The 25,136-nt window shown below is 34.1% G+C and overlaps 2 protein-coding genes across 3 annotated transcripts; both read left to right on the top strand.

Moving 5' to 3' along the window:
* Window positions 1-1,238: 1,238 nt before the first annotated feature.
* Window positions 1,239-15,831, top strand: LOC148875791 (uncharacterized). 2 transcript variants are annotated; one of them, XM_088965382.1, is made up of 10 exons: window positions 1,239-1,526; window positions 3,099-3,201; window positions 4,273-4,382; window positions 4,654-4,722; window positions 5,569-5,684; window positions 8,481-8,535; window positions 12,915-13,035; window positions 15,067-15,114; window positions 15,214-15,308; window positions 15,401-15,831. In XM_088965382.1, the coding sequence occupies exons 3-10, from the start codon at window positions 4,281-4,283 to the stop codon at window positions 15,500-15,502; spliced, it is 708 nt and encodes a 235-aa protein (XP_088821508.1). In that variant the 5' UTR covers window positions 1,239-1,526; window positions 3,099-3,201; window positions 4,273-4,280; the 3' UTR covers window positions 15,503-15,831. The 2 variants fall into 2 exon arrangements, with proteins under 2 accessions (XP_088821508.1, XP_088821509.1); XM_088965383.1 differs by having other exon boundaries at window positions 1,250-1,526; window positions 3,099-3,205.
* Window positions 15,832-20,829: 4,998 nt separating this feature from the next.
* LOC148875790 (putative 2' cyclic ADP-D-ribose synthase BdTIR) lies at window positions 20,830-21,644 on the top strand. Its single transcript, XM_088965724.1, has 3 exons — window positions 20,830-20,868; window positions 20,908-21,311; window positions 21,587-21,644. The coding sequence occupies exons 1-3, from the start codon at window positions 20,830-20,832 to the stop codon at window positions 21,642-21,644; spliced, it is 501 nt and encodes a 166-aa protein (XP_088821850.1).
* Window positions 21,645-25,136: the final 3,492 nt, after the last annotated feature.

Below are 25,136 nucleotides of genomic sequence, written 5' to 3'. Positions count from 1 at the left end.
CTTAATTCGTTTATATTTGGATTCAAATTGAATCTTATCCATTAGATTTTATATCAAACGTGAATCAAATTTGGATTACAATCGGATATTGAATGTGTAATAGCATTAATAAATCAAACTAAAATGATCGAAATATTATATTATTAATAAAAATGAACTAAAATAACTTGTCATTCTATATCATAAACAAAATATTTAAAAATTTACAGACAGCCATCTTGTTTAGGGGGTCGGGATACTTAGCCCCTATAACTTTACTTTGCAACAAAGACCCCCTAAACTTGTGGATTCCCTCACTTTATCCCATTGTTGGCATTTGTCACTTAACTTAATGGAACATTCCTTTAAACTATTATATAAACACGGAAGATGTTTCCAATGCACACTACAACTATGTCCTGTGGGTTTGTGGGTATGAGACTCGAGCTCCAATTGAGCAACCCAATATTTTTAACCCATTTGGTCAAAACTGTTGAACTTTCACCCAACCAGGATTTTGGGTTTGGTTTGGTCAAGATCTGTTAGATTGTCAAAAATCGTTGGCTTGGTCAAGAAGTGTTTGATCTGGCTGCTTTGATTGTTGACTCGTTCCGTAGTGACCGGGTTATGGGTTGTACACTCGATGTATACAAAACTTTTGAAGGCCATAAATTTGCACTCTGATATTTGGGATGATTTTTTTTTTAATTTTGGGTAATTTTTCGAGACCTATGTGCCTCAAGCGCTATAGGCACTTTGCCTTGCTATTTTCATGAAAAAACTCTTTTTTGGCCTCAAATCACAATTGTTTATATTTTTTATAAATAAAAAAAATTAAAAACTGAATTAAAATACATAAATTAAATATAAAATAATACATATAACATATCTAAAGATATTTATATATTATTTATTGCTAATATATACACAGATGTGCTATATATATATATGCATTGATGTGAAACGATCTGAACAGTTCGACCCGGTCGATCGAATCGATGACGCGCAACCGAATACCGACCCGGATCGGTTTTTAAAACATTGGAGCAACCCTTCAGTTCAGTTGGAGCGCTTGGCCGTTTTTGAAAGATTCGTAAAAAAACCCGCAAGTGTCAAAAGAAAGAGAAAAGATTGGCTAAAAATGATGATTACGAGACAACACATTTTAACACGCGGCAACGGAATCGTCGTTGACAGTCTGAAACGAGAACGAACCATGAATGGAGAAACTAATGTATTAAGGCTTCACCTTCTACGTCTATTAAGACTCGGGCGGAGTTTTACAGCCCCTCGTAGCGTATGGCTGGTCTTAGCGCTCAAGAGCGAGATATGCTCTCTTCCTTCCCCTTTCTCTGTAGGTTGTCTTCCCCGTCTGGGCCGTCTCCCACTTCCCATTTCCCAAGTAGAAATACCAAGGGCAAAAGAGAAGGGAGAGACAGAAGAAGCCAAGACATTGTAGAGTGGGTGGAGCCCAGATGCTCCTCCTCTTCCTCCTCATCTTCCAGCTTCGGCCCTACCGCAACCTTTCATCTTGAATCTGGTCACAGGTCTTTCTCTCTCTCTCTCTCTCTCTCGTTCTATGTTACAACGCACAATAATTAATTCCTTGTTTATCTTTCTGTCTTTGTTTTATGTTCTTTTTTTTTGTCTTCAATTGTTTTTGTGTCCGCTCCAAAAATAATATATAAACTACGCACATTTTCTCCGCAAAAGAAATAAAGTCATGGATGGGCGCTTTGATTGCGCTCTCTGTTTTGCCTTTTCATTTTTAAATGTCTATTCTTTTGGGTTCTTTTCGATTCACGTTTTCTTCCTTTTCGTTCCTGTCGGAGAATTCGGTGCTGGAGATATATCCATATAATATTTGTATCTAACTATTTCTATGCAATCACATATCTATTCATTTTCTGTATACGTAATTAGTGCTGCATGAAGACAACTGAATTAATGAGAGTTTGAATTTGAGGTGGAGCATGAGACACTACAATCATTTCTTTGTTTTCTTTTATCTCTTTCTTCTCTATTCCATTATTCTTTCATTGTTTGCAATGAAGAAGGAATCGCATTGCCATTGTAGACATCCCCTGATATGAGATTCAAGCGTCGCCAATGCATCTCTTCCTGCTCTGCCCTTCAAAGGATAAAAGAAAATACAACAGAACAAATGGAGGGATAGATAAAACGACAAAAACCTCTTATCCTCATTCCGGTTATATTTTTCTCACCGCCCCGACCTTACCAATACATTACCTCCGGGCAGTTTGGGAAGAGTGTGTTCACTGTTCAGTGCAATTACAAGGTTTTAGAAGTACAAATATGGACCTTATAAAAGTTTTGCACTGAATATATTTGTATTTGCACTCTTTCCAAACTGAGCCTTGAAGAGAGCATCATGTTCTGGTGTGTTCAAACTCCAAATTTCCATGTTACTCCCATGAAGTCCTAATAGTTTGGCACTTGTTCTCTTCATCCTGCTTCTGCTACAAACTGGCTCCACTTTTTTTTTGCAAACTAACGATAGCTGATAGCCTACAACAGGGTCACCGAGGCTGCTAGTAAAGATAGCTGATAGCCTACAACATGGGGAACTCGTGTGTATTTCATGGAATGCATTTTAAGTACTCCCCTCCAGTGTGAGCAGATTTTGAGTCAAAATTGAACATGATCAAAAAGATTGAAATTGTAAGAAGAGCAGTAGATACACGGTTTGCTTTATCTGACAATTCCATGAGAACTTACATTTAATCTCTGCATTGAGTCTTCATGTATATTTCACGTTTGTGAGCTCATTTAACCATTTTGCCTCTTATAATGAACAAAAAAAGAAAAGGAAAGAAACCTTGTATTTTACAATGGTTTCTTATGAAGGTGCCAACTGGCTCAGTTGATAAAGCCTTAGGATGGAGTTAGTGGAGACTTGGGATAAAATCATGCCTTCACCAGGGTTTTTTTTTGGGGGGGGGGGACTAGATTGTATGAAAACAAGCAATGTGATTTTGTAGAAAAGTTTAGACAAGTTAATTGTCTGAAAACAAACAATTTGTGTCAAGTCAGCTGAGTTATAGATGTAGGGTGATAATTTCTAATTATTGTGTGCTTGTGGGTGCTTCTAAATACAGGTCGATGAGGATGAGGAGATTTGGAGGCAAAAGAACAAGCACGAACAGGGGGCATGGTCTCATAATTTTGCTCACTTAATATTACAGTCAGCTCAACGTTTTAGTGAGTAAATTGCTTCTCTCATCTCCTCATAAGACCTAATTTGATTTTCTTATCTTTTATTTTCTTTCCCTGTTTGGATTTATCCACTTTAGTCCTACTGTTTGCAGGACAGGAAATATGAAATGTTGCCTAACATACTTTGTTTGATAACCTAAATGGTTCTTTAATTATTTCTCTTGACATATTTTTTACCTATTTTTTCCTTGTATTTAAAAAAAAAGTCCATTTGCTAGATTTCTACCTTTGTTCTTCATTTTTCTTTTTGTCTTATTCTTTCTTTTCCAACCTAGATTAGAGTTAGGGTTTTTCATATAGAGAAAGCATGTTCGGATATTCTTCTACAACACATGGGCAGAACCAGTAGATGTGTTTTGATGTCACAGGATTTACACATGAAAAATTCCAGCCTGATAGAGTTCTTCCATGCAACAAAATGATAGATCTTTTTTAACCCTTGTTGGGCTATTACTTGTAGGGAGTATATACATGGTGGAACATAAAAATGGTATGGATAATTACATTACGTATGTATCTGATTCAGAGGTTTACTCATCAGATGGATGGTCTGAATCTACTCTCTTGCCCAGTCATGTTGCAGACAACTAGCCACTGCAGGATGCAAAACCAGTGGATTATCTTGGCATTTTCTGCTTCTCCTGGAAGTTGGCTTTAGCTTCACTATCATGTGATCATGTTCTTTTAGAGCCTCAACTTTTAGAATGTTTCTCTAATTCAGATTTTTGGCATATTTAATATTTGAGGCATGATTTCGAGTCTCAGTTTGCACCAGAATTGGTCCCATTTTTTCTCAAAATCTGTTAAACAAGGAGACACTGACTGATAAAAGGTTAACTTAAAAGTGTTGGTATTGGTTACCTTAACGTGCAGAATCATTTTCTTTTTTCTTTTTTTTTTTAAACCAGTTACTTTAGCAAAAAAATTATAATAGTACGTGTTTTTAATATCAGGAGTCTCTTTCTGTGTGTTTGTGTATACTTGCGTGAACCATGATTTAGTGCACATGCCTCTCCTCACATGTTTAAATGGTTTATAAATATGTGATTGTTGCAGATAATGCTATGGTTGGACCACGATCATGGATAGGAGGGCTCTTTAATCGCTTAGGCAATAAACGTCGTGGATCTGACAAATGTCTTGACTATACTTTGAGCCCAATTCAGGTAGATTTGAAATTTTAATTCAACATGCTGTTCTGCTTTCATTCTGTGAAATATGAAATCTATTGCATATGCTTTTAGTGTGTGGTAGTTACAATAATTATGGACAACATATGAAAAATTTTCATCTACCAAAAAGCCCTGAGATTCTTTCTTTAGTACACCCATCTGGAATTTGCATAGATGCACTAGTTAATATTGGTTTTGTATATATCCTGCAATTGTTCTGTTTTCTTGCTGTAGATTATTTCTTATAGGGTTTACTGCTTAGCAGGAAGTAAGATGGAAAAGGCTTCAAGAAAGAGTGCAAGTACCTTTTGATGAGACTCGCCCAGACCATCAGGTATTAACTTCTTTCCCTTGAATTTCTCTTAACTTAATTTTAAAAAGCTTTGAGTGTTTTCCTATCATCTAGCATCATTTTCATTCTTTTTGTTTTATCTAATAGAGGAAGAGACCTACCCTAACTTTGATTAGTTCTCCTTTATGATACAATGAAAATAGGATGTACAAGTTGAGTATGCTCTTATTTTATCATGACATCTGTGGATGTCATAAAAACAAACTGCTTATTTTTTTGTGCCACCTCCTACCAAAACTCCAGAATGCTGTAAACATATGAGAAACTTGCAAACAAGGTTCATTGACATTTATTGTTGATGGTATACCATAGCCTCTTATTCAGATTTTCTTTTTCAAAAATGGTAACTGTTATATTCAGAAGTGGCAAAAGGGGGGGGGGATGTACATGAGATGATGTGCAAACAGAACAAACAAGATTGTATCTAATTGCGCATATACTGTTTAATCAATAATGGCTTCCCAAAGATTGTATTATCTCATGCATGAAGAAAATTAGTTTTAGCCCTTTCTGCTTCTCATTTAGGACTAGTTGATGATAACATCACAAGTTTTAAAATTTGAACATGAAAAGGTCCCATTCAAATCCAGAGTTTGATATTGCTATTAAACATCTTACTGCAATCCCATGGGATTTGTGGCCATGCATTGATGAATGGAATTGTTTCATATGTTTTCATACATTTGTCTTCCAATTGTTTCATACATTTTCTTTCTTCGGCATAAGGTTTCTCTGATGGAGCTACATGGTTGTAACTGTTCTACATAATGCTTTATTCTGGAAGTTCTTATTGTTGATGCCATGTTAATATCTTTTTCTCACTGGCAGGAAGCTCTTAGAGCATTGTGGCGTGCTGCTTTTCCAGATGTTGATCTTAAAGGCATGATTTCTGAGCAATGGAAAGATATGGGCTGGCAAGGACCTAATCCATCCACTGATTTTAGGTAATTTTCATAATTTACCATGCTAATATGGAAACAAGAGTGACTCTTGCAGATGCTAATTTTATAATGTTTGAAGCTACAATGATGGTCATAATCATATTATATATGGAGACAATTTTAGGAACCAACTGCAGTGAGATGAAATTGTGAGAAGAGATGAAATTGGGAAGCATGCAATTATCTAACTTATCCAACCATTGAATGGTCCAATTGTTGAATTGTTCAACCATGCAGTTCAAAGGGATATTATTGCAACATTTTGAGGCAAGCACTTTTAGTTAGATGATATGGTCGAGTGAAGGGGAAGTATGAAGGAGGGAAGGAAGGAGAGAGGGTGGGATTTCTGGTTTACCGAAAAAGAAGAAAAGAAGAAAAAAGAAAAAGCGTAAAAAGACATATAGGATCCTTCCAATCTGTCCAGCTGTGGAATGCTCCAAACAGTTAAAACCATTCAGCCAGACAACAATAATAGTTGGCATCTAAATTATTGGTTTTGATCAAATAATGGTAGAACCCCTATACCATCTCAACTAAGGGATATTTGACATATGTACATAATCCATTCTTCTTCTAAATCAATAAAGTTTGTTAATATCCAAAATAAAAAATAGTAGAGGTTTACCCAGTTCATAACACTAGCTAAATTGGCCAAACCAGAATATCTCAAACCAGTTTCAGAAATACTTTTTCTCCTGAAGCACTGGTTGAATTGAAAGAACTCTCTCTCTCTCTCTCTCTCTCAATCTCAATGTAGAATTACCTACTTTGTCCAATCACTGAATGGTCCAAATGATTGAATGGTTAGGCTGGACAGTTAAAACAGTTTTAAAAAATCATTGTTGTTTTTTTTTTGGTATCAAATAGTGCTTTAGTGGTTAGCCCAAAACGGTAAGAATTGATTGGTTATTTGTGAGAAAGGTCTAAACCCGTTTATGAAATACTCAAATGAAACACATCAGTATGTTAGAACTGGACCATGGTTTGATGCAGGAGTTGAAGGGTGAAAATTGGAAATTTGTGAAATTTTATGTATTTCTGTATTTTTGGACACAGGAGATATTTTTTCCATTTTACAAATTTTCTGTGGGGTCCAGTGACAGGGTCTAACTTGTCTATTTATAGCAGTGTTTAGGAAACTGGACCGGACCAGGCGGTCAAACTGTGACCAGGACCCTATCTGGTTTGGTCACACCCCAATAACCGTATTTTCTAAAAAGCCAATGAAAAATGGTGAACCAATCCTGGTTTCATTAAACCGCCTGGGTCCTTAAATAATTGAAATTTTAAAATGTGTTTAACAAGTCTTGAACCCATGATCTCTTATTTTTATATATTGCTTAATGCTCAATTACTGCTAGTCCACTTCTTCTGTTAATTAATGACTTTTTATTGTACATGTTACTTTATAATGCATGTATTTTAAAGAAAATGTAAATTAAGAGACTTGAACCGTAGTCATTTGCTTTAAAAATTAAGGAACTTGCCCTCCACCCATATGTTTAAGTATACTAAAAGTTGTAAAATATATTATATATGGTATTTATATGACCCATAGTATATATATGTATATGCCATGTCATCACGGTTCGACCACCAGTTTGACCCTGATTGAAACTTTGACCCGTGAATCTCTCCCTTCTCTGGTTCTATGCCCAGTCCAATTCTCTAAACATTGATTTATAGTTTGTTTATGTTTAAAATTTCAGTCATTGCATAAGTAGGATTATAGTTATTGAGTCTTGTTTGAATTGAAATAAGATAATGATAATTTGGTTTGAGTCCTATTAGGATTATTGAGTCTAACAGTTTAATTCCTAGGACTATTATGAGTCAAACAGTTTGGCTCCTAGGATTATTATGAATTTAGTCTATAAATATGTATGGACGTTTTACACAAAGAGCAATGAAGTGTATTGAGTTTTCTTCAGCTTATGCTAATTATGGTGAGTGATTCCCATACCCTAGAGTGATTCTAGGCACCCCGTGAGTGATTCCAGGTATTTTCTCTCTTCTTTCTATTCCTATTTTTTTTTCTTGTTCCTTCAAGAAGTCATTATTACAGCCATCAATGGTCATAAATTTCTGATCAAAGAAGACCATTCAACATTCTCTAAGGATTAGAATTGAGCTGGTCGTACATCAGTTTTACTCATATTTAAAAAGTTAAATCTTGTCTACCGTTTTTTTTTTTTTTTGATTTTTGATTTCCCAGACTCATCCAAGCCAAAAAGGTCTTGGCAGAAAAAGAACCTACTAATGAATGAAATAAAATATAAATAAAAGCTATAGATTCAATTTGATGGATCCAATTGTCAAAGTTTCTTAGCAGTGGATTGTCATTATTCAATTTAAACCACTTTTGTGATTTCTGTAATAAATTACTTCTAACACCATACATCTATATTTTTCTCAAGTCTATGAGGAAAATGGGAGAAGGAAATTCTGAAAAATACTTCTCTACCTATATCAAATCCATGAATTTATATTGGATTACAATATCATTTAGTTAATAGTGTGGCTAATGTCACATTTGGTATGAAAAGTATAAATGGCATAGCCTCTTGTTTCCTGATCTTGGTTTTGTTATTAGCTAAGCTAACCTGACCTGTTTGACTGATGTTGACCTGGATTTGATTAGTAATTCATATAAAGTTTGTGTTAGGACTGCCATGTTTTTATCAGTTGTGTTAGTTTAGATTATCATCTCAGTTTGATTTTTTCATTAGGTCTGGTAATGGTTTGACTGTTCAAGTATTCTCTTACATGACATTGTTTAGTTATCTTTCTTTCTTGTAGGGGTTGTGGATTTATTTCACTTGAGAATTTGTTGTTCTTTGCCAGGACATATCCGGTATGCTGTCTGTTCTGTCATTAACTTTCCTAGAACTTAATGGCACTGTAGTTGAGGCAACAAGAAGTTTTCACCTAAGCTATCTGAACAATAACAAAAGGGACACTACCCAGTGTTACCAGCTATGGACCTAACCTTTAACATTTTGGTCCTAAGTGACTGCTGTTGGCTCTCAGACTTCAACCCATGTTCTCACACTTCATCCTGAGATTTTACCATTGCACTAAGCAATGGCCCCTTGCTTTCTGAATTGTAGTATTTATTAAATTTCCAAGCAATAAAGATATTAAGGCACTCGTTATGTTGAACACATTTGAAGTATATGTGGTGTTGGGAAATTGTGCTTTATACATATGCCATGTAAAAGACATGCTGGGACCAATATTTTTTTTTCAGCATGTATTTTTATGGATCCAACATTATTTTGTTATATTGCTATACTAGGTTTCGTTTATTTCTCTTGCCTCCCCTGGACCCCCCCTCCTCTCTGCTCCCCACCCAAAAACTGAATAAGTAAAATAAAATAATATGAGTCAACACTTGAATAACTGAAGACTTTTTCTTGTGATAGTAAATTGTTAAATTAAATTACTGGTCTTGGGAGGAGTACACTGGATACGATCCCAACCTTTGGCATCTTTTGTGGAAAGTGGTAGAATTCAGAGTCAACCTGCATTCTAATGCTTGCCAGATTCAGATTGTAAAGGTGTGGTAGAAGGTAACCAAATTGATTATCAATAAGAGCATCAGTTAGTGACATAGATTTGGTGAGAGCTGAACTACTTTCTCTTGTGAAAGGGCTTAAACTGTCATTCTTCATGGGACTGAGAGGTTATTATCTGAGGAAGATTCATATGATAACATGATGGTTGAGAGACAGACCTAATAGTCCTTGGAGGTTAATTTGTCAGATTAGAGAAGTTAGATGTTTTACTCAGTGTTTTAAAAGTGCAATGTGCAAAAAAGTGCAAAGGCCATTTTGCGCCTGAGACACAAGGCAAGGTGTGTGCCTTTCTGAAGTAAGGTGCAAAATTTTCTCAAAAAAAGGTGCAAAATTTAAAAATAATAAAAAAGCAAAATAAATTAAGAAAATATTAAAAACAGTATTAATTAAAAAAATTAAAACTTTTAATTTTAAACTAACTATTCCAAGAAGGCTTATTAGCTCAAGTTTAAATACATAAACATAACATATAAAACATATTCAAAGTGAAAAATGCATAAATAAAATAAAAAATAGCATATAAAACATATTCAAGCATGTCAAACCTTTAACTTCTTTATTTCTTTCTCAATTGCATTATTTCAATTAGTTAATGTGATGTTACATCTTTCATTCCTAATTCTACAAGCCACCTTTGTACCAAGTGCCTTGAGGCAAAAAGCTCAAAAAACACCAAAAAGCATGCCTCGCTGAAGCATGCTCAAAGTGAAAAATGCAAAAATAAAATAAAAAATAGCATACAAAACATATTCAAGCATGTCAAACCTTTTAACTTCTTTATTTCTTTCTCAATTGCATTATTTCAATTAGTTAATGTGATGTTACATCTTTCATTCCTAATTCTACAAGCCATCTTTGTATCAAGTGCCTTGAGGCAAAAAGCTCAAAAAACACTGAAAAGCATGCCTGGGCTGAGGCATGCTCAAAAACACCAAAAAACAAAAAAAGAAAACAAGCCACCTTTGTACCAGCCACCATGCTCAAAAACCAACAAAAAACGCAAAAAATATAAAAAGCACACGCCTGGGTTGAGGCATAAGGAGCACCAGGTGCACACCTAGGTGCACCAAGTGTGCAGATTTTTTAAGTGGTGCTCCTGGGGTAGGTCTTAGCAACTCCAGTACTCTGATAATGGTTGGTCTTTCATTGCTCAAGGAATTTAAATAACCACAATTAGCAGTAGAAATCAGCCTTTTATCTTGAATGAAAGTTGTAGTTGTAACCATAAGAGGTAATCAAGGGGCTGGGGTAGGAGTGAAAGAGTGAAAACCCGTCTTGTGCGAGGATAACACTGAGATCCTTTGCATTAAAGATAGGATAGATGCCTATGTCATCTGGAAGTTCCAGAATACAAGGATTATGACTAATATTCCTAATAATCTTGAAAAGAACTGTACTTTGCTAAGTGTCTTGAAAAAAACACTTCAACTTGTTTCACACTGTAATCATGTCACCAAATTAATTAGAAGTTAATGCAAATTGGCATTACATTTATACACATCATTGAATGCTAGCTTTTTGTATTTGGGATTAGTGATCTACGAGTCTCATAGGCTGCAGCTAGGGGTGTCAATCAACAAGTTTTGGTTTGGATCCAATCCAATCCAATCCAAACCTTATCAAATTGGATTTGGGCGGTCCATTATAATTATGATTGGGCCAATCCAAAATAAATTGGTCCATATTCTTATTGGTTTGAATTAGACCTAAACCAAATTTCCAATAATCCGATCATGAGGCTAAACCCTTGTCCAATTTGAAATCAACCAAAACTGAAAACAACATAAAATTACTTTTATGAAAGTACTTTTACGAAAGCACTTTTATGAAAATATTTTTATAAATAAAAGTGCTTTTATGAAAAGTATTTTTACAAAAGCACTTCTACAAAATCACTTTAATAAAAGCACTTTTACATGAAAGCACTTTTATGAAATCACTTTTACAAAAAAACTTTTACAGAAGTACTTTTATGAAAGCACTTTTATGAAAACACTTTTATGAAAGCACTTTTATGGAAGCACTTTTAGAACATCACTTTTATGAAAGTACTTTTATAAAAGCACTTCTACAAAATATAAAAGTACTTTTACGAAAGTACTTTTATGAAAGTACTTTTACAAAAGCACTTCTACAAAAGTACTTTTATAAAAGTCTGGAAGTACTTTTTGAAAAGTGCTTTTACAAATTTTATTACAAAACCACTTTTCCAAAGTACTTTTAGAAAGTACTTTTATAAAAACACTTCTACAAAAGTACATTTATAAAAGTACTTTTACAAAAACACTTTTACAGAAGTACTTTTATAAAAATATTTTTACGAAAGCACTTTTAAAAGTACTTTTACAAAAGCACTTCTACAAAATTATAAAATTTACAAAAGCACTTTCCAAAGTACTTTTCGAAAGTGCTTTTATAAAAACACTTCTACGAAAGTACTTTTATAAAAGTACTTTTTTGGAAGCACTTATGCGAAAGTACTTTTACAAAAGCACTTCTACAAAAGTACTTTTCTGGAAGTACTTTTACAAAAGTACTTTTTCGAAGTACTTTCAATAAAGTGCTTTTGTAAAAGCACTTTTATGAAATTATTTTTATCAAAGTACTTTTACAAAAGTGATTTTTCGATGCTAAAAGTGCTTTTATATAATTTTTGATATTTCATTTGGTTTGGATTGGATCCAATGCAATCCATTTACATTTTAATGGATTGGATTGGATTTGGTTGTATTGGATTTGGACTGGATTGGGTCCAGTCCATTTATAATTGGACTCACATTGGACTGGATCGGGTTGGACCAAATCTGTCCAATTGACACCTCTAGCTGCAGCCTTGTTTCCAACTTGAAAGGTGTCCTCCCTGTGGATCTATTAACTAGTTATATATTAATTGTGCTGGTTTAGTGACTGAGCAGTGTCTCTAAAGTATGAAAAGACCAATAAAATAAGGGTAGTCTAATAAAGTGGTGCAAAAGGAATTTGGGTTAGGCTGTATATGAGGGGGTAGCTAGAGTAGAATGAATTTTTCTAAGGGTTTTGGGGGTTAACTAGAAGGAATAATTTCTGCTAGGATGTCCCATATTGGAAGGACAGCAAATTAGATTCTGGAAGTTGAAATAATTAACAATTCCTATCTACTGCAAGTTAATGGTCCAAATTATTTTTTTTTATCGCTTGTGATGCACCAACAGAAAGTGCCACATAATTGATCCAATAAAGTAGAAAGATGAAACCTGAAGAGAAGAGAAAGAAGACAAGAAGCCCTAAAAGCATTCTATGGTTCTGAGGAATCACTCAAACAAATTGTATCTCTAGCCAAAGTAATCAATCATCATTTAATGATGAAAATGCAAATGGAATTGTTTGTGGTTCCTTAATGAGCAAATTGCAACTCCACCCCTGGATGGAAAAGTTAAAAGGAGATTCTAACAACTCTAATAAACCGATAGCTTGTCAACTAGAACATTTTTGGATCCCATTAGTGAGTCAATTGCTTATACCTTACTAAGGTGATGATTTAGCTATACTGCTAACTAGGATATTTAAATATTTTATCTTCTATCTTTTGTTTTTTTTTTTTCATTTTTTCTTTATTATTCTGTTGTAAAATTTTGTTCATAAATTCATACTAATTGTATTCAAAATCAAAATGAAGTCTTCTTTTCATAGGTTGTTGTTCAAACAAGAAGGTGAGAGAGCCACTTGGGAATATCCATTTGCTGTTGCAGGAATTAATGTATCATTTATGTTGATTCAGATGTTGGATCTATATTCAGGTCAGTGAGATAACAGGCATTGAATTCTTTCTGACACTTATTCTGCATGTTTATGTCATCATTAATATGCATCATTATTTTAGTTCCCAAGTTCAATTAATCCTTAAAATCCTTAAGAGTCATGAAGAGAGTAGTAGTTCCAAGATACAGCTTCCACTGCTATAAGGGTTTTGTGTTAGGTTCTATACATTTGGAAGAAGAATCCTACTATAAGAAACTTATTACCTCCATACATGGTAATATGCTTTGTAACTGACATGTGGTGTTTTTCAAAATGATTTGGTGATATTCCTGGCTACTTGCATAGGCAGTAGCACAATGACTTGAGCAGCTTGGAAATCCCAGGTTACTTGACACAAGGTTATGTCCTGTATCATAGCTACTAGGCATGTGTCAATAATATATTACAGCAAAATGTTCATGTATGGTTCATTCTCAAGAGTAAAAAGTAGTCATAAGTTGAGGAAAATAAGGCAAAACATTTGTTGAGCAGATGGTGTTAATGATGTAAGAAAAAATTAAATGGGACCAACAGTCACAACCAGTGGTAGCTAGAGGGCCCTGCCTTTGCAGTCAATTTCTTAATCGTTTATTGTTATATCAAAATATTATCTAGGCTGCAACTTGGACAGGCTTGGGTTGAACATTTGTTAAAATTTGAATGGGTCCATCTGAGGGCCTAGGCCTCATGCAGTCTAAGGTTAAGTACCCAACTTGCACCCCTGATATTATGGGAAGAGGGGAAGATTTTAGAATGGGGATATCATGATGCCCATACTGAGAGAGACCCTGCGTTTTTTTGTGGAGTGTGGAAGGGGAAGTTTGCAGATTGTAGAGGACACAAGACATATGAAAAGAAAATAAACCTTAAGTTTCTCACTAATGCTTCATTCTAATTGTTATGCTTTTTAGAAAGCTTTGTTTTATATTAACTGATTCTGAAAAGCTATTTATATTGCATATGTGGTTGGCAGTATGAGTAGACAGAACCAAGTAATTTGATATGTGTACACTTGCAATATATATAGACCTGTAGCACTAAAGTGTGATCAATGATGGCACTGGTGTGAAACTTTGAATGGCTAGATCTACGACTACAAGCTTGACTGGGGCTGGGTTGCCACTGAAATGGCTGGTTCCATGATTGATAACTGATAAAAAAGCAATCACTTTTAATTGACAATGTTGCCTTTTTTCTTTAGTTGTAAAAAGGCCATTATGCAATGTAGGTCCTATCTTGGATCTTGGAAAGGGTGGACTGGATATGGACCAAACTTCCAGCATTTTAGCATGAAGTAATTGACAAGACTTAACATTCCTATTGTTTTTTGGGTTTAAATCCCACAGAATATGGCTCCATGATTTTTTTTTTCCAGAACTGTACTCAAAGAATTCAAGAACAAGGCATTCAATATCCTCAATGTTGGGGATGCAAATGTTTTAATGATTCTTATGGATTTTGGATATAGTTTTCTATTTCTGATTGAAATTTTATTTGAAAAGAAGAGAATTTATATTCAAAAAATGGGGGAAGGGATGTACATTAGAGATGTACAAACAGGCCAAAAAGCACAAAAAGAAAAGCCTGGTTGAAGCTGTGAAACTGTGAGACTCTAATATGGTCACTGTACTGCCAGCTGTTAAACTATGTTTTCACTTTTCATGTTATGTGCCCGCTCCCAAACATTTGGGGATGCAAATGTTTTAATGATTCTTATGGATTTTGGATATAGTTTTCTATTTCTGATTGAAGTTTTATTTGAAAAGAAGAGAACTTATATTCAAAAAATGGGGGAAGGGATGTACATTAGAGATGTACAAACAGGCCAAAAAGCACAAAAAGAAAAGCCTGGTTGAAGCTGTGAAACTGTGAGACTCTAATATATTCACTGTACTGCCAGCTGTTAAACTATCTTTTCACTTTTCATGTTATGTGCCCTCTCCCAAATATGAATTTAGGATTTTATTTTCTGCCAGTTGCCTACTATTTATTATACATTCATTATCTTTCTTTTCTCCATTCATTTGCAGCAAAACCAAAATGTCTCCCAGGATTAAACTTCATAAACCTCTTATCAGGTACTATTATGGTGCTCATTACACAACAAATTCAGAGGTCGTTTAGCATTTTTATGCCCATCTTGATATACATTTTAAGAGCATACTAATTAATTGCAGAAGATGAAGAAGCTTTTGATGTATTGTATTGTATGGCATTTGAAATGATGGATGCCCAGTGGCTTGCCATGCATGCTTCTTACATGGAGTTTAATGTACTATCTCTCTTTCTCTCTCTCTCTCTCTCTCTTACATGTGCATTCAGCGTATGCCATTGTTTTAATGTTTCACGGTCCCTTTCAATCAGGAGGTCTTACAAACAACACGGACCCAACTGGAGAGAGAACTTGCTTTGGAGGATGTTCGTCGTATTCGAGATTTACCGGCTTACAACCTGTTGTACCAGTAACTTCATTTTTTCTTATGAAGGCTTTTGTTCCGCAATAATCTGTGTTTTACCAGTAGCTTCAACTACTGGCAAGGGGGCATGAATTTTTGTAGAACAATAGATCTCATTTCCTAGTAGCTCAGTTCTCTTGATCATGACTGGCCTCGGGGGGGGGGGGGGGGAAGGCATGTATATTATTCTTGTAGAACAACAATAGTCATTTCCCACTAGCTCAATTCTTCTCTTGATAGAGTCATGCCAAATTGGTAGGGGAGCCATGAGTTAAGGTATGATAGGTGTTATTTGAGACAAAAAGGAGTTATTTAAAAGGAATAATTTACTAAACTCAATATTGTGTATACAAGAAATGGGCTAATAGTATAAAAGTCATGGTTGGTCGTTGTTTTCTATACCACACAAATATCACTTATTGGCCATCTATGTTGAGTCCTACCAATTGGGGTGTTGACACAAAGAGCACGAAAAAATGCAGATAAATTCAAAGAAATTTAATTAATTTTTTTTTATAGAAATGTAAGTGGGATACAAACTATTTTTTTTTCAAAGAAATCTTATAATTCTTTTGTTATGAGCACAATCCGAACATGTATTTGTAGTTTGTTACAAATGCGATCAGAAAAGCTTAGTGACTTATAGTTGTAGAAGAAACTTACAGTGACCATTTGTATGTGAATAAAGCTTTTGTTTGCGATCAATTGTTGATTTGAACATAAACTGCAATGCTAACCTTTAATTGTAAGAGGTTTATTGGTTGTAATAAATTAATGGAGGCCTTCTTGGCTGAAAGGATTTGTTGAAAACTTTTTTATTCTAGTAATTTTATAGAGATTTTTGACCGGTAGCTTTGAATCTTCAATAGTTGAGGAGATAAAAATTTGGATCTTCTTTAATCTAGATGTAGTTGTCCCTTCCTTTTTCTTGTCAAAAGAAATTGAAAACCCCTTGCTCTCCTTCCTCCATCTATTTATAATGTCTTCTCTTGCGAAAAACTTGAATTCAAATTTGAATCCAGCCATGTCATGTAATTAATATGGGGGCCCACTAGGTTGATGGTTTGGTGATCAATTAAAAGCAAACTAGGAAAATGGGTTGGATTTGTCTCCCACTTATTTAAAGCCAAGTGCCACTTGGCAAAAGGGGTTGGGCCCATACAACACTTAGCTTATTTGATCGACCATGATTTCCAGACTTGGTTGATCAATCAACCCCCCTTGTGTGTTGATTTCCTTTTAAATGAGATTCTTTTAATTATAATTTGTATTATTTTGGAAACTTAGTAGGTTTGAGATCCCCAATTAACGGATCGGTGATCAATCTTTGATTCCTATTTAAACGTAATTGAATGCATAGAATGTCTCTCTACATGCCACTTGGCAAAGGGGCTAGGCCCATGCATCGTTTAGTTTATTGATCAATCATCATTTTCCTTTTTTTGATGGATAAATTAAGCCTTCAAAGCTGCTGGTTGCCTTTTAAATGGGATTCATTGAATCCCAAATCAAGATTTAGCTAATCTATCCACCGAATTTGAATTAAGGATTTTATTTTTTTATTTAATTTTATTTTTTTCTTATGAGACCACTGTACCAAACACTTGAAGCTTAAGCCCAAGACTCATTAGAGAAGTAATTGTTTCCTTGGGCTAATAGGCCAATACATTGGGTCCCATCCAACATCTTCATTGGGCCCAATTTTATTTTATTTTATTTTTATTTTTTTCTTAGTGGACCCAATAGCTCCTTTTATTCAATCTCGTATTGGGCCCTATTTGTTTCAGTTATTGGGCCCAAAATTTACATATCAACAGTGGGGTCTGGGGAGGGATGGATGTATGTACATGCAGAGAGACTGCTTGCAATTTATAATACCTTATATTTAAGGTATTAACTCTTATTAACTTCATTAATCTTATTTTTTATTAGAACACCCCTATTTTTGAATTTTGTACTCTCTTTGGACACAAAATGTAATTTAAACTACAATTTCATTGGATTTTATATTAATTAACCATATTAAATAAAAGTAAGCATGATAAAGAGTAATTGTTTTATTGGTGATAGAAATAAAATACAAATTTAAAATTAATCCAAAAATGAAGTTGTTTTCTTGTATGGTGGAGAGTCAACAATTGAACTTTTTACGTCAAAATGTACCAACCTTTGATGTCATAGGTAAATAATAATAGGAAACCCACCAAATCCTTCCTTTCAATTTATTTGATTCGGAAAAGGCCATTTTTAAAGGGAAAAATGTGAAGGAAAAAAGGTTTCCACAAAAAGGAAAAAAGGTTTCCACTAATGGGAATCTAATGAAAGGGAGTATCTAGTGCAAAGTGAAAAGGTAATTTCCACTGACCTATAGTAGGGGGGGTCTTTATAATTTACCCATTGTGAAATATGTAGTTAATCTATCTTATGGATTAGATATTATAAGTTATAAATGTTATATGTAACATTCTTTTTTTGACTTCCAAGAAAAGGCAGTGCATTCCAATTAGTTGGTCAGATTACAATCCTTCTCAATAGAAAGGTTTCAGAAGAGATTTGAAGTGCTGGCCGTGCCAACTGGTGAGACACTTGATAAATATTGTACTGAGGGATTTGATCCTTTTAAGTTCCCTGCATCTGGAAATGAGGTTAAGAATCCGCCAAGGAGTACCTGTAGATGTCTCCACCAGGGAGTTTACTACTACTAAGTACTAACCCACCCTCGAAAATGACATGAAACTTGAGTACTCTAAAGCTAAGGCCTCGATTTCTGACGGAGAGCAAATGTTAAATCCCCATGACCGTGCAATGACGAAGGCTCCATTGTGGTCCCGTCACCCGCGCTATTCTATACCAAGCCCACATCTAGTGGAGGAAAGAGCTCCATCAAAGATGATTTTGATGTGGTGTACTGGAGGTCTACTCCAAATAGCTAATTGGGAGGGATGGTCGTGCACTGTACAATTGGGTATCAATTCTGTTTAGGCCATGTTTGAGAGCATTTAAATTTAACAATTTATTTGAAATAAGTGTTTATTTGGGTCATTAAGCACTTATTTGTATTTGGGAAATAAGCCTGAAATAAGTTTTCATTTAAAAAATAAGGGCTTATTTTTTAAGTCCAAATTTTCAGTATTTTTTTTTCTAAGTGCTTATACAATAAGCATTTATTCAAAAAATTTCACCCACAATTGTCCCTGGTAAATTTTTAGAATTTATAAAAAGTCAAGTATTTAAAAAAAACACTTTTAGGAAAATACATTTATGAAAACACTTTGGGGAAGTATTTTTACGAAAACACTTTTATAAAAGTACTTTTATATGAAAGCACTTTTACACAAGCACTATTTATGATAGTACTTTTGTATAAAAGCACTTTTACGAAAATAGTTTTATAAAAGTACTTTTACAAGTGTTTTTAACTTTTTATAAAAGCACTTTTAAAAAATCACTTTTATAAAAGTATTTTTGCGGAAGTACTTTTATGAAAATATTTTTATAAAAGTATTTCTATCAAAGTACTTTTTATTCATTCACTTTGGATTGGGTATTTTGAAAATTTGAAAGAAAATGAGGGACGAAAGAGTCACAATTACTTATTTAAGTGTTTCTTAGAAAAAAGACCACCAAATGTCCCATATGAAATAAGTGTTTATTTTTTAATAAGTACTTGAAAAAGTGGATGCCAAATGAAAATAAGTACTTATTTGCACTTATTCAATAGGCACTTACTTTTAAAACAAACACTCCCAAACATGGCCTTAATATAGTGACTTGCTCAAAGGGAAGAGGGAAGTATTAGCTAGTGCGCACATTAACTAGTTAACAAAGAAAGAAGGAAAAGCGTGGATAGTTGTTTCAGTTTGAGCATAACGGTAATACAAGTTTTGTTATATATCAACTGTGGGATTGATCGTGTAACCAATTCACTGGGTCTCCTATCTTGAGGAAAAGTATTGTTCCATGAAAGATCCTTTCAATTGGCTTTGGTGTTCACGATTAACTTGTAGCAAGCACTATACTAGAGGTGTAATTTTTAATTTGGAAAGGGTGACGGAGACAAATCGTTGGGCTTGTAATAATTAAGAATGGTTTGGTGGGAAGTCATAATTAGTCATACACGTAATTAATAGTTTAAACTACTTGATTTATGTATTATTAACTTTTTTTTTATCACTGTAATGAGAAAATCTTTGTCTCTTCAACATATTATATGGTCAGTAATCAAAATTGGGATGTATACCAAAATCAATATTCATCATATATTTAATTAACATATATGTATGGATTGAGTACGTACGTACCAGTATCATGATCTGTCACTCCCAATTGGCTGGCCAATTCTTTACATGGTACTGGGCCAATCACGATATGCCACGTCATCCTAAAGTACAAAAGACCTAGGCGAGTACAGAAACTGATGACTTGATATAACTTGATTAGCCCATTATTACTACGAGCGGAGAATTTTAGAGGATTTAATTTGATCATGATCTCAATTCTCGTGCATGCATGCATATTGATCATCGATGACGATAATAATATATTGACATCCTTTCCTTTCCTTTGTCTTGAGACATGAAGACGATGGAGGGAATGAGGTGGACAGAGCAATTGCCAACTGGCCACCTGAGGAGTAGGAACAAACTGACAATTGCACGGAGCTTGCGGTACAAACGGTAGTCAAACACCCAAGCAGCAATTTCCTGGATCGTACGGTGCGGCATTGAAAAGGTCAAGCAGCAGTAGTTCATTTGAACGGTGTATACGTAGCCTTAGAAAGCTCCCTACTAGAACTTACCCATTTGAAGGGTGAATACATGATGCAGCTGCGACTTAAAGGGGTTGCAATTTATATGAATTTAATAGGTATATATCTTCCTTCACAGAAATTAAGAGTAACTTTTGATCATTGGATTGGTATCTGATGGGAGATATGTGGGGTATAGGCATTGAGTAAATTCCAATCCAACGTATGAGAAATTTAATTTAATTTCCTTTTTCCTTATTGGGTTATATATATGTATATATCCTGTGAATTTATATATTTAATTATGATCGAACTGAGCGTGTTTGAAGGATTAAACAGTTCTAATAAACGGACCGACATGGTCAAGAAATTCAAGTAAATTTCTTCCTGGTTATCTCTTAGGCAAATCAAATCCACGCGACGTTTCAAGGGTCCAATCTTGAAAATCAAACTTTAGTGGTCTTAAGCGTCTGAAATGCTATAAGAACCCCATAACCGACCGAAAGCGCAGATGTAACTTGTCTATCTATTCAGTATTCACCACATTAGCAGAGAACGTACGACGACGTTTCACCATCAACTAAGAAACCATGCAGCGTTCATTAGCTAAGAACCTCCATCATCAGATTGTTCGCTACCGGAGGCAAGCCCAGATGGTTACTGATCAGCCCTGCGACGTCTTCATTAACCATAGAGGGATCGACACGAAGCGAACCGTAGCTGGGTTGCTCTACCATCACCTCAGATTGCTCAAGTTCAATCCTTTTTTAGACAACAAGAACCTAAAACCTGGTGATAAGTTGTTTGAGAACATTGATTCCGCCATACGGAACTGTAAGGTTGGGGTTGCTGTGTTTTCTCCCAATTACTGCAAATCTTACTTCTGCCTTCATGAACTGGCGTTGATGATGGAGTCCAGGAAGAAGGTTATTCCCATCTTCTGTGACATCAAGCCCTCAGAGCTTCAGGCTTTAGATGATGGAACTTGCCCTTCCGATGAGCTCCAGAGGTTTAGGTGGGCTCTTCAGGAGGCCAAGTACACGGTTGGACTTACCTTCAGTTCCAATAACGGGTAATTAAGGATGTATTCACATCCTTCTCTAATCTCTTCTTCTTCTTCTTCTTCTTCTTCTTCTTCTTCTTCTTCTTCTTCTCTAGTGGTTGGTGAACAAATTAAAACTACACAAAATTGCACCACCACAATGTACGTAGGTGATGAGAAGCAAATATATAATCACAAGGATGAAGAACAACTTCATCATTTTCATCTGAACCTTCTTTTTTCTTTTCTCTATTGATTTAATTGTTTCTGACATAGGGCTGTTTCTGTTACTTGTATTTTTAAAGGAACTGGTCGAAGCTCGTTACAAGCGCATCAGAAATTGTGGTGAACAGTTTGAATTAGAGGGAGAAGGGGAGGACCAGGGGTATTATGACACAATAACTGACTCTTCTTTGTGATTAATGAAGAGAATGAGATAACTGCTCTGATGGATTGCTTCTAATTTTGATCGTGGGTTTGGCGGCATTTGCATAAATCCAAAAAGAAATGTACTATTCTTGAGTTGTTCAAATCTTTCTCTTTTTTTATTTTTTCTTTTTAATTGATTTCCCTAACCAAAATCGATTCACTTGATCTTTGTTGCGCCCTTTCTTGTAATAATGAAAACTAGAATTTGCGGGCGTTAAGTTTTTAACTTGAAAAAAAAAATTTAACCTCTTGCCTTGTATGATTCTTTTCTTGTATTTGATTGAAGTATCTTTAATTTCTTAATTAATTTGTGTTCTCTATATCTCAGATTTGTAATCACTTAATTACAATAAATGAAAATCAGGAAAGCTGCTAGGGGAGTGCTCACAATTCTCTAATATTTCTCTTAATGTAAGAACATCAGTTCTATTGTCACCTTCATTAATGGAGGTCCGGTAATTACCTGATTGCCGGTGGTCTGTCGGTACTAGTGTTTGAATACTCTTGATGCATGCTTATATATAGAAGCAGGTCAGAAGACCAGTATCACTCTTTAATTTGCTGCAGTCGTCTCTAACTGGCATGCAGATGCCATCCTTAATTATTCTTATATTCACGACAATTAAGCATACAACTGTTCTTGATCTTCGACTTAATTACTGTTGTACTCTTTCCAAACTGAGTCTTAATATATAATATTAGTACAATCAAAGTTTTTGCCGATGTTCTACACAGATGGACATCACTAAATACGTACTAAGGTTGCAAGAAGCTCGGTCGAGCTAAAATGAACTTTAGCTCGGCCCCTCAACCACCGATTCACACTTTCAGAGGATCAGGATCCACCATTGTGGCAGTGCAAATGATTTGAGTGTAAATTCGAACATATTTTTAGTTTCAAATTTTAGCTTATTTTATTTGATTGCATTTCCACTCCCATACATTTGTACTGGAACAAATAAAATTACACTGCAACCAAATACAGCCTTAACTTCAACATTTGAACGGTGGAAAAAATGTATTTAAAAATCTTAAAATCGAATGGTCCACTGTGGACTGAGGAATAGTCAATGGTCCATTGTTCATACCTTCATAAACGCCAATGGGACTTGGCAAGGCCAACAAACAAAAGTCACATATCCATCAAAAAAGGAACTAACATGTCGATAGAGAGAGCCTCTGCAGGGCACACACTGACACTCGATCGAGATTTGAGAGGTTTGAATTCTTCGAATAATCAAGCAGCTCACAAGTAAACCAGTCCAACTCCTGTTTGTTATAAGAATGAACACACACCTTCAACCCAATCCAACCGTTCTCCTTGTAAGGATGTCTGGCATTGCGACTGGGATAGATATGTTTCATGTAGCCATGTGTCCTGGTTTGCATTCTTTTATATACTCGTATTAACGGAATGTACGGGAAAATATGAAAGATTGAATATTTTTATTTACTATTAATTAATTGATAAATTAATACAAATTTTGTTATTAATTAACTAAAAATATTCAAAGTTATTGTTAATATTTAAAATTTTAATAATTATATTTTTCATTTCATGTTGACTTGTAGAAAATAATTTTTGTTAATTTAATATGGATACATATTTTTAATAAATTAATTTTATTAATTATTCGTAGTAATTTTATTAACTGTTATTATTTTCATTTTTAAATGAAAATTTGATTGACTTTAAATAAATAAAATAATTACAAAAGCTAACATTTTTATTAATTTCACTAATAATTAATAATTATATAGGAATGACAATGGGGCGGGTTCGGAGGCAGGGCACCTCATCCCTGTCCCTGCTCCATAGTCAAGAGTCTCTACCCCATCCCCAGTGCCAGGTGGGTTTAGGCCAAGGCACCCACTCCCCGTTAGGGATGGGGGAACCCTCGAATTTCCTTGCATCGTCCTTATTGTTTGGCGAGTTTAGGGCAAGACACCCACTCCTCATCAAGGATAGGGAGTCATCAAATTTTCCCCGCACCATCCCTAATGTTGGGCAGATTCAAGGCAAGGTATCCATTCTCCGTCAACCCAATATTCAATTAGATAATAAAAATGATCAAAATCATATATTGAGTATTAGCCACATGGTAAATTTCTAAAAGTATACTAAATTGCCTTTAATTTTCAAAAATGTAATTTTATATGAAAACTTTGAAAAGTTTATTACATTTGTGTAATTTTGAAAGTTTATTCAAATTTATTTTTTAGTTGTTATTAAATAATTTATTTTAATTTTAATGTTTACTTACAAAATTACACTAATTTATCTTATATTTTCTATTATAAAATAATCGATAATTTATTTTTCCAATATTATTATAATTTATCTTAATAATTTGTGTAATTATTGGTTCAAATTACAGCATTCCCTTTCCCATACTCATTTATCTTTAATAATTTTTAATAATTTACAATGAAAATTACATAATTTTGCAATATTTTTTTTAAATCTATCAAATGTAATAAAATTTCCTAAAATTTCCAAAAAATTCCAATAATTTTCAGTAATTATTTAATAAATTTTAAATAAACTTTCAAAAATTTTCCAAAAGTACAATATTATATCTTTTAATTTCCAAAATGTCATTTTATGAAAATGTAGTTTTATGAAAATTTTTGAAAAATTTATTACACTTGTGTAATTATGGAGATTTATTGAAATTTATTTTAAATGTTTATTAAATATTTATTTTTGTCAAGTAGTTTACTAATAAAATTACACTAATTTATCTTTTATTTTTCAATATAAATTAATTAATAATTTAATTTTCCAACATTATAATATTTTATTCCCCATCTACATTCGGTTATTAACTATAATAATACCAATAACTAAATTTTTATACTTTTTGATAATTGTTAAATATAATTCTCAATTTTATACAAATTAGTTAAATAGTTGTTAATTTCTATAAAATGTTGTTAATGAACATGAATATAACAATATTTACCCAAAATACTTTAAAAAGTCATGATGATCCAATTAATAATAGTATCTAGTAATTTTTGTTAATTTACTAAACGTACTGACAAGAATATTTAATTTTGGTAATTTACTAACTATATTTATTAACTTTTGGTAATAACACTATTTAATACTCATTGAATATGGGTTGGATTAAATATTTATCGTATTTAACTATTTATTAATTAATATGAATATTTTAAATGAGAGAGTGGATATAGATTGGGGAGGGAGGCCATAGGGTGGTCTCCTTGTTGTTCACTAGGGGTGCAACTTGGGTGGCCCTAGCCCGAGCCCAAACCGACCCACGCAGAAAGTTTACACAAATTGGGCTTGGATTTTCAGTCTTTGGGTTGGGATCAGGCCCAAGAAGTTGGGCTTTTGTATTTTTCAAGTTGGCCCTGGGCCTAGCCCTTAGATAGTTTGAACCTAGCCCAACTATACAC

This window comes from Nelumbo lutea, chromosome 1 (genome assembly GCF_056320005.1).
Source record: "Nelumbo lutea isolate HS-2025 chromosome 1, American lotus-T2T, whole genome shotgun sequence".
In the NCBI taxonomy this organism is placed as follows: domain Eukaryota; kingdom Viridiplantae; phylum Streptophyta; class Magnoliopsida; order Proteales; family Nelumbonaceae; genus Nelumbo; species Nelumbo lutea.
This window is presented reverse-complemented; position numbering and strand designations above follow the sequence as displayed.